This window comes from Gavialis gangeticus, unplaced genomic scaffold, assembly GCF_001723915.1.
Source record: "Gavialis gangeticus isolate Ggan-Ray unplaced genomic scaffold, GavGan_comp1, whole genome shotgun sequence".
Classification (NCBI taxonomy): Eukaryota; Metazoa; Chordata; order Crocodylia; family Gavialidae; genus Gavialis; species Gavialis gangeticus.
Window position 1 is genome coordinate 12,780,765 of NW_017729018.1, and position 10,335 is coordinate 12,791,099.

The 10,335-nt window shown below is 58.1% G+C and overlaps 1 protein-coding gene across 1 annotated transcript in view; it reads left to right on the top strand.

The window, feature by feature from the left end:
* Positions 1–9,237: 9,237 nt before the first annotated feature.
* Positions 9,238–10,335, top strand: part of LOC109294946 (calcium/calmodulin-dependent protein kinase type IV-like) — a 35,668-nt gene continuing 34,570 nt past the window's right edge. Inside the window, exons 1-2 of the mRNA XM_019513555.1 lie at positions 9,238–9,689; positions 10,231–10,335. The exon at positions 10,231–10,335 is cut by the window's right edge and continues 22 nt beyond it. Coding sequence (XP_019369100.1) covers positions 10,260–10,335 — 76 coding nt within the window. The 5' untranslated portion in view covers positions 9,238–9,689; positions 10,231–10,259. The remainder of the gene's footprint in view (positions 9,690–10,230) is intronic.

The window sequence follows — 10,335 nt, forward strand, 5'->3', positions numbered from 1 at the left end:
AAATGGGAGCTGCCCATGTGCTTAAGCTAAGCATGCGCTTAAGGGCTCCCCAATGCAGAGGCCTGGCTCCCCCCCAAATAGTCGGACGTGACATTATTTCGCTTATGATTTATACCTGGGTTTTTGAAGACTAAATCAGGACCCCCAAAACCTCAGAGTTGTAGCAGAGCCAGGCTGGCAGGGCCCTTGGGTGCTCCCCCAATTAACTCCTAATAACCCGTTATCACAGCCCCTGCGTGGCGGGTTGGCGGGGCTAGATCCTGGTCCCACCCGTGACATCCCCGAGCGAGGAAAGGTGCAAAGCTAGGGTGTCTGGATGGTATTAGGAGCGCAAAGGCATCGTCGTTCATCTTCCCCGCCTGCAAACCAGAGTCGACCTAGCACCCCCCTCCATCCACAGGGGAATGAAGCTATCAAGCCTCCAATTTTGTTTCCCGGGGGGGAAGGAGCAGGTATTGAATAGGACAATGTGGCGCGTTGTGTACAAACAGGCGGTAAGCAATTCTTCTTTCCATGAGCGGTCGCCAGACAATCATTAGCAGACTGGCAAACCTATTGATAGGGACCATATTACCATATTTACAAAGGCCCAGGCGCCCCTTCTCATCAAATATAACCTACCATTCTTTTTTTGGGGGGGGCTGTGGATAAACAGGGGGATTGGGCTTGTTCTAGATGAGGCGATAAATAATAATTATGCAAACCGAGCTCCTCCAATCCATCCTTATCTCTGCAACATAATAGAGCACAGGCAGGATTTGTATAAATTGAGGCAGAGTCAATTTATTCAGTTATCGGGTCACTCCCTTTAAGAATATTCCTTTCAACGGCGAGTTGCAATGAGACAAGATCAAGCGGGCCTGAGTTTGCCGCTCTCAGATATGATAAAATATTCTAATAAATACTTAGGGAGCCCGTGACAATGAGAACATCTCATGGCAAGGAGCCCTACTTGTCAACGCCTTGCAGAGCGGGGCTTTCCATCCCAGCAGCTGATTAGGTGGGCACAATAGGGATCCAAAGGGCCGAACTGGCACGTTGCATCCCAGTCTGCAGCACCTTGTGCCGGGCTTTCTTGTGTCCTTCCACAAAGCTGCCAGTGGCCCAGGACCCAAGGAGAAGCCCCCTCCTTGCGACTCCCAGCCCGGTCCCTTGTAGCCCACCAAGTCTGATCTCCTGGATAACGCAAGCCCGAGATGTTCAGGCCAGCGTGACTCCAGATAGGGCCTAGCCGCAGGGAGGGCCAGCGGCTTTGCTGCAATGGAGAATCCCCCCATGACCCTTGGTAATTAGTTCCCATGATTAATCCCCCAGTTTGTCTAGAGGGTTTTACACAAGGGCTCCAAATTGCCCAGCACAGCCATGTTGCAGCAATAGCATTTGATTTTTATATGCCAGGAGCCCAAAGGCCCTGATAAGATTAGGCTCCTGAGCCCCTCTATAAGCCCTCAGGGTGGGGTGTGGGTAACTGAGCCCTTTGCAAATCCCAGCTTTAGGCTTCCTCTGTGCAATGATGAATGCTAATTATAGCACGGATGCCATGCTACCCGTCTAAAGGTGCCATATCCCAACACGGCTGGTTTTCTTTCCAGTCCAGTGCCAAGGCCTGCACTTTGGATGGAAGAATCCCGTGCACCGCTACAGGCTTGGGACCAGCTGGCTAAGCAACAGGCCCTGGGGGTCACCACGCAATGTGCCCTGTTTGCCAAGAAGGCTGATGGCATCCTGGAGTGTTGCCAACAGATCCCCTCTATTCGGCACTGGGGAGGCCACATCTGGAGTCCTGTGTCCAGTTTTGGGACTCCCGTTAGAGAAAGGACGTGGGCAACTTAGAGATAGTCCAGCGGAGGGCAACAGAAATGTTTTGGGGGCTGGGGGACAAGACTTCTGAGCACAGGCTGAGGGAACTGGGGTTATTTAGTCTGCAGAAGAAAGACTGAGGTTGGATTGAATAGCAGCCTTCAGCTCCCTGCAGGGGGTTGCAGAGAGGATGGAGCTGGACTGGTCTCAGTGGGGGCAGATGGCAGGACAAGGAGCAATGGGCTCCAGTTGCAGCAAGGGAGGTTGAGGTTGGATATTAGGAAAAAGTTTCTCACTGGGAGGGTGGTAAATCACTGGAATGGGTCACCTGGAGACGTGGTGGAGTCTCCATCTTGGAGCTTTTTAATGGCAAAGCCCTGGCTGGGATGATGTAGTTGGGACTGGTCCTGTTTGGAGCAGGGGTTGGACTAGATGCGACTCCCTGAGGTCCCTTCCACCCTCGTCGTCTGCGATTCTAGACAGGAATGAATGAGCTGCACCAGTTAAAGGACATTCATTTATAGCAGGTGAGTTGCACACACCACAGGGATTTGTGCTGGTCTAACGCCCCGGGCAAAGCGGTGTTATGTTTGCAGACCAGACCTAAGGCTGGGACCTGAGCACCCAGCATCCTTTGACAGTCTAAATGGCCTGTGGGGCATCTTGGGTCTTAGTCGAGCCACTTTGGAGATTGCCTGGGCTCAGAACAAGTCTGGCCACTTGCACTGAGGTCCCTGCACATGGATGCAGCCCAGTGTGGCGATGGGGTCTCTACCGGTCGGCCTGGCTTCACATCCCGAGCCCTGCTGTGCCGACCAGCACGCCATGGGCCCACGATACTGCTCCTCCAAGCCAGGAGACTCCTAGATCTGCTTTGCGCTGATGCGGAGGCCCACACAGAGTGCACGGCAGAGCCCCGGGTGCCTTCTGCCTTGTCTGCCCATGAAATATCGCACCGATTTAACTAAATCAATGTGGGCCCTTTGTGCGGATGCTCTTAAATCAGCTTAAGGGCTCCCTTCATCCATTTAACTGAAGCCAAGACCTTTATTGATGTCTAAACTTAAATCCAGTTTCCAAACTGATCTAATTAAATCTGTGCAATTTCTGCACGAGGACAAGAGGTTTGTAAATGGGGGTCTGACATACACCCTCTTCCAGAGCTTTGGGGAAGCTGTCTGTCTGTCCGTCCAGTCATCCGTCTCCCATTGCACCTGTCCACCTGATCTATTGCCTCACTTTATATCTGAGGGCAATCCCTTTTTTGCTGCAAAAAGACACTACCTACTTCACATGCTCTTTCTCCTCCTCCAGCTCCGCTCTGGCTGAGAGTGAAGCCCGCTTCAGTCTCATCTTGGATCCAGGTGTTGCCAGCTGAGGGGATGCTGCTGTGAATCTCTTGATGTTTGCTCCTGTTCCCCAAGCCTCAGCTCCTGGAGCCATGGGATGGGGATGTCTCTGCATTGCATTGGAAAACGAGCATTAAACCTCCAGCCTTCACACGTGTGCAGGACAACCTGGAACCTGCGAGCACCAGCTCCCAGTGGCCCAAGCCCAGAACATGGGAAACCCCCAGCTGGCTCTTTCCAAACCCTGCGCATTATACACCACCACTGGGGTAGTTACTGGGCTGCATTATTAGGAGTGTTGCCAGCACATCGATTCTTCCCCTCTGTTCGGCACTGGGGAGGCCACGTCTGGAGTCCTGTGTCCAGCTGTGGGCCCCCCACTACAGAACGGATGGGGACAGCTGGAGAGAGTCTAGCAGGGGGCAATGAAAATGGGTCATGGGTTGGGGCACAGGACTGATGGGGAGAGGCTGAGAGAAGTGCACTTATATAGTTTGCAAAAGAGAAGACCGAGGGGATTGAATAGCAGCCTTCACCTCCCTGCAGGGGGGCTGCAAAGAGGATGGAGCTGGACTGGTCTCAGTGGGGGCAGACAACAGGACAAGGAGCAATGGGCTCAAGCTGCAGCAAGGAAAGTTGAGGTTGGATATTAGGAAAAACTTTCTCATGAGGAGAGTGGGGAAGTCATGGATTGGTGCAGTCTCCATCCTTGCAGGTTTTGAAGACCTGGCTAGACAAAGCCCTGGCTGGGATGATGGAGTTGGGGCTGGTCCTGCTTGGACTAGATGTGATCTCCCGAGGTCCCTTCCACCCTCTTGTCTATAGTTCAGGAGAGAGCCTGGCTGATGATGGCTCAGCCCCTGACAGATCCTCCCATTAGCAAAAGCTGGTCCCCAGGGGTCCTGCTGAAGCACCCCTTTGGGGCCACATGCCGGCGAGCGGCAAGCTCCAGGAGGACGCAGAACGGGGGCTAATCCTGTTGTGTCCTGCCCCGGCCCTTGTGCCACGCTCCCCACCCTGGCGTTTGAGCTTCGAGACCAACGACGAGTCTCGAGCACAGCTTTGCTCTTCCCTCTTCCACTTGGCATCTTTCACCCCGATGCCTGTAGGAATCAGGCTGCTAGCCATCGTGTGGCAGCAGGATTGGGCCTGTCCTACGGGGTGGGAGCGATGTCCTCTCCAGTTCCCTCCTCCCTGCAGCCCTGGGCCGGCATCCCCCGGGCCAGCACGTGTCGCTCGGCTGCGGCGCCTGCCACGCCGCGCCCTGTCCGAGCGGCTGCCGGCAATCGGAGGCAGGCTCTGAAAGCCGCGCCGAATTCCCAGCTTCCTCGCTAACAAGTAGAGAGAAATGGAGCGTGTTATTGCAATCCTCACCGCACGCGTCTTGCATATGTGCTATCAGAGCTCCTATCACAGGGGCCTGGTGCGTGGCACGACCTGGAGACGTGTTCTCAGCCCCGCATTAATTTCCTCGCCTTGTACGTACAAGAGAAATCTCCTGTCTGAATTCCTGGCTGGCTGGCAGCGCGCAGCCCGCCCGCTCCCGGAGCCGGCGGGGAAGGCGCATCTTGTCCCGATTGTTAGGGCCGCGATGGGGAGAGGTACCCCCGCCCTCGAGATGTCTGGATCCCGGGACGCAAGGCTTTGATGAAGGCCGTGGGGTCTGCGGTTTTGTGAGCCCAGCATGAACAGCATGTCTGCGGAGGAGATGTCGTCTGGAGGGGGAGGCCGGCTCGTGGGGAAGTAGGCCGGCTGCCAGCGCTGTGCCCAGGGGGATTGCATGGGAGCCAGGTTGGCAGAGGACACATCCAGTCCGTCCCCTGCCTGAGGCAAGATCAGCCCCCTGCAAAGCAGCCCCGACAAACCCACTGCCCGAACCCTTCGCCCCACGACACGGGCAGCCCTGACACGCCATGAGATGGGGAAGGTCGGGGGGCCACAGTGGCCCGTTACAATACGCAGCATTTAGCTGAGTAGTTAAAAGCGGGGCTGGAAGGGGCCTCTGGAGGTCACATCTAGTCCACCCCCCTGCTTGAGGCAGCATCAGCCCTGTCCAAACCAGCCCGGACAAACCATGATCTAAACTCTATGGAAGTCGCTGGCCCGTTCTGCTCCGGGCACTGGAGAGGTGATGATCTCCGTCGGCCGGGGATGCACCCCAGAGACGTTGCAGTGACCCCCTGCCTTGCAACGACCCCTGCAGGAAGGGCGCCAGTCCCTACTCCACATCACAGCCCGGGCATGGGGCTTGTGTCACTGGAGCACGAAGCTCTGCGTGGATGCCCACCTCTTCCTGGCTGGTCCCCTTCAGCCTCCCCTGCCCAGGCTCCAGCCCCCCGGTCCTGGAGCCCCGCGGCGCAGCTCATCCGGAGGGCAACACCGCCACCCTGAGGCCAGCCGCCGGGATGGCACTGGCCTGAATGGCTGGGGACTCCTGGGTTGTCTCCCCAGCTCGGGGAGGGGAGTGTGGGCTAGTGGTTACCCTGTGGCAGGAGGCTAGATGCCAGGACGCCTGGGTTTCTGTTCCCAGCTCCCGTGGTCTTGGCCAGCGAGACTAGGTGGGAGTGAGCGAGTGCCCTTCCAGCTCAGCGTCTCTCCCCAGGCCAAAGCAGGATGCAGGGGTGTGCAAGGGTGTATCGCGCCGTGGGCTGAGTCCAGGGCAGCGAGGCGTCACGCAGCTTTGCTGCTTTCGGTGGACAATACCGATTTCGACCCACTGGAGCTGTGGCTGCTCCACTTTTTTTTGTTGCAAAAATCTTTATTTCTCTCTACATACATAACCATATAGATATAACTGTACCTCTCACACCCCGCCAAGCAGCCCCTGTGATTCACCTGGCAGATCAAAGCACGCTTTGACAGCTAAACCATTAAAACACCCATTACACCGTTTGCATCCATGCACCCATCTCCGTTCCCATACCCCCACTCCTCAGAGGGCCTGCCCCTGAAAAGGTCTATGCCAGTCCCTTCTCCAGTATATGAGGTTTGCCATTTCTTTCCTGTCATCCTCTTCTGTCCTTCTAGAGTCCCAGTAAGGAGGGGGGGGGTCTCTGCCCTGTGTCTTTGCGAGAGCGGGGTTGAATCTGCCTTTGCTTGGCCTGGTCCCATCCACTTCAAGGGAGTTTTATCACTTGATGCTGGGGGTGGATCTGGCCTTTGAGGCTTAGAGACGGGCAATCACAAAGTGCTCTGCTCCTGCAGCTTCTGGGCACTGGTTGCAAGCGGCGGGGGGGGGATCAGAAACTCTGCCCCGTGCAGCTGGCCCTCCCAGAGGTGAGCTGGGGCAGCAGGACATCCCTGGGACTTCCCTGCCTCATCCGCGTGTTGATGGGAAGATGCTCGGATAGGACCAGTGGGTTGTGGCGTCAGGGCTCCTGCTATGCTGGGGTGTGAAAGGAGCAGATAAAATGGGTTTTGCTCCCAAGGCACCCGAGAAGCAGCTCCGACCACCCCCGAGCACGGGAGCTCTCGAGGCCCTGCCTAGCTGAAACGCTCAGTGGGGAACAATGTCCAGCATTTCCCACCGAAAATCAACCCCCCCCCCCGCTGACCAGGGTTTGATCAGCTTGAGGGGGTCTCTGCAAAACCTTCCCCACACCTGGCAGCATCTGTGTATGACTGGCACCAGTCGCTTGAATGGGGATGGTCCCCTTTGGGATGCAAAGGAGTCCCTTTTCCCAATTGCTTCGAGCCGGGTCTTGTTACCGGCTTGTTCCAGGCACAGCTTGGGCGCGCGAAGCCGTCGCTCCTCGAGGGTCTGGCCCATTAGCGCAGCAGACGGCCGTACGGCATCACTCAGGGGTCCGGGGGATCAAGTGGCTGGGAAAGCCTGTCTCTCCACCTGTGTCCCCAGCGGCCCCTGTGCCCAGCGAAGGCCTGGCAGATGGCACTAGCGCGGGATGTCTAGCGAGCCTGTTGGCCGCGCCAGCTCGGTCCAGATGGCTCCAGGTTGTAATATCTTAGCAGCTGCCATCTGTCTGAGATCAGAGATGCCAGCAGCTGGACCTCTTTGGGGGCAAGGGCGGGGAGCAAGGGGTGGGGAGCGAAACTGGGAGGGGTCCCTGGGTGTTTCCCTTCCGCCCAAGGCTCTTGGCAAGCGTCCTGATGCATCCCCCCGGCCCGATCGGATAGACCCCGTTCATCTCTTTCCGTAGTGGCGTCTTATCCCATGCGAATGCACAGCCCGTTAGAGGCAGCTGGGTGCCAGGAATTGTGCACATAGGGCACCAAAACTACAAGCCTTGAGACCACCGCCCCTTCCACGCTGCCAAGCTGATGGGACGCCCCCCCCAGCCCCAATGTCCTCTGCGTCCTGCCTTCCCAAGAAGAGGGGGAGCTGGGGGAGCAGGCTTAGGGGAGCAGTGCCGCGGCTTGGCCTAGATAGCTGGGAAAGCATAAAATAGGTCAGCGAGGAAGAGCCACTGCCTTCCAGCAGCACACGCCACAAATCGCTCCCTTCCCTTTCCCCCAGCGGGACGGAGGGCGGTGGGGCTGCCATGGGGGCCCCATCCGTCCCGCGCGCCAGACCCATGCGGAGGGGTCAGGGGGAGCAGTGCAGAGGCCGTGCATCTCGCAGCGGAGGGGAGAGCTGCCCCAGGGCTCTGATGGGGAAGGGGCCATGTCCCGTTGGGGCTATAGAGGACATTCCTGTTGCCGTGGCCTCCGCATGCTGCGCTGTCCTTTCCAGGCACCAACTTCTCCTAAAGCCCCATATGCCTTGGAGGAGGGATTTGTCTATTGGGGCCTGTCTGCCTTCCCCGAAGGCAGTGCTCATCTGAAGGTGGTGATCGTCCAGGCTCCAGGGGCAGAAGAAATCCAGGCTCAGAAGGCACTGAGTCAGTGGGCATCACCGCTTGGGTCTCTGGACCATGAGTTGGGGATAGGAGGAAGCGGGGCTGTGCTCCTCCCCGCACCCTCCTGTGTGGCAGAACGGGTCCGACACGCTGAGGGCACGTGGCTAAAGCCCCAGGCATCACTTGAGGCTACTGCTAGGCTTGGACCGATTCAGGCTTTGCTGGCAGTGCCTCCCTTCTCACCCCACCCAGGGACTGCAGGAATTGTCATCCAGTGCCGGGCAAAGGCAGGAGTCAGAGCCTGCTTCTCCAGAGCCAGCTCCATGCCACGCGGGGCTCAGGGGCTAAACGCAATCACCGTCCTTCTGCAGGGAGGCGCCTTTATCACATGAAACAGGTACAAATTACAGCCCACCGAGCAGGTTTCCAGGGTGAGTCCTGCCCAGCTCCCGCGTCAAGGGGCTGGGACGTGATGGAGGTGGGCGTGCAGTCTGCCTCCTGCATGGGTAAAGGAAGGCGGGGAGGACTTGAAGAGCCCGTGTAGCCCGTCTCTCCCAGGCAGGCCGGTCCTTCCTTCCTTGGGGCTTCCCCCTTTTGATGAGATGGCTGAATTGGTTTAACGTGGACTTCGTTCCCCGAGCCCCCGAGACGGCTGTTCTCACAGCTGCGGGCCCCATTAGAGGGTGCTTGTACCCAAAAGCTTGCAAAGAACAATTTTTCCAATGATTTAGTTGGTCTAATAGAAGATATCACATCTACCCAAAGAACTGTGTCTGCCTCACTTCTCCAGCAATGAAAATGGGTTCATTGCTGGCTCCAGAAACCAGGGGTCACCATGGGCAGAGGCCAAGCAGGCCGCCCTCCCACCCCCGAAGCCATTACCGGGTGGGCTTTGCATAGCGAATTGCCACGTCCTTGCTGACAAACTCCGGGAAGCCCAGTGGGCCACATAGCGCAGACCCGAGTGCGAGATCAAGGGTGGCTCCCAGCGTGTGGGGCCAGGCCAAGGAAGGGCACAATTGGGATATGTGGGGGCCTGATCAGGGCCCCACGCCACTCGTGCACTGCCGGCTTCGATCATTCATCCCCTGCGCCCGGGACTGCCGGTGCAGCGTGGCCGTGCTATCTGCTGCAATACAGGGTGGGCAGCGGGGATTTGGAAGGGACCCTGCTATAACCCTGGTTATTCAAGAAGCAGGCTGCGGTGTGCTGGGCGTGCTGGCTTTCTCCTTGCCATAGCAGCAGACAGCCATGGGGTGGCACTGGAAAGCCGGCGAGGGAAGGAGGGGCTGGGGAAGGTCACTTGTAGACTGCGGCGCCCGGGCGTGGTGTTGTGTCTTGCCCGGGCCCCACAATAATGACACAGCCAGAGCGCCAGCCACGCGCCGGCGACTGACCGCGATGCTGGGCGGCTCAGACTGAGGCACGCGTGCTGGCGCTTGCTCTCAGCAAGCCTGGCCTCAGGTGGCCTGGGCATCTCCTGGGCTTTGAAGCCACCAGCTGCTTTCGAATTGGAGCATCCTTCGAGATCGCCCGCCCGGGATGGCTCAGACGGCTCGGGGCAGCTTGCAATGTGGGCCTTGAGAGCCAGGGCCAGGAGCCAGCACGGCAGGGAGCATCACGGGGGTGTATTTTGGTTTCTGCATCACCCTGGATGCGTGGGACTTTAGGAAGCGGGCACTGAGCAGGGGCTGGACCGCGGGGAGGATTCGTGGCAACAGCATGCAGCTCGTCCCTCTCTAAGGTAAGGAAACGGGGGCGAGTGGGAACCCGGTGGCAGGCAGCCACAGGCAGCAAGCCACCCCCCGAGGACGGGAGCCTGTGGGAGGCTGGGCATAGCAATCCAGAGCCCAATTCCCTGGAGGAGCAAGTCTCCACGGGCAGGGATAGGTGCATGGACCGGGGGGCAAGTCTCCACGGGCAGGGATAGGTGCATGGACCGGGGGGCAAGTCTCCACGGGCAGGGATAGGTGCATGGACCGGGGGCAGGTGGGCACTTGCTTCTGCCTGAAGCCCTGGAAGGTGTAAGAGAGGTGCAGCTTTGCAAGGGATTGGCAGGGGGGCACCAAAAAATGGGGGTGGGGGAGCAAGGTGATAGCACGAGAGACAGGCAGGGGAAAGGGGTACCGAGTCTTTTGTGAGCAGAAGAGCTGAGCTTGCCATTTAGCCCCCCCGATAATACTTGCATTTTTTTGCCCCTCCGGCATGTGACACTCCCTGAAGCCTGAGTGCCTTTGGGGAGAGCCAGGGCAATACTTCAGCCTGCTCTTTCCAACCTCTGGTAGGGAATAGAGTCCTTCTGGCAACCTCCGAAATGCCGACCTCCGAGCCCGGAGCCGAGTACTGGATCGATGGGTCCCATCGCGACATGGCCCTGGAGGATTTCTACA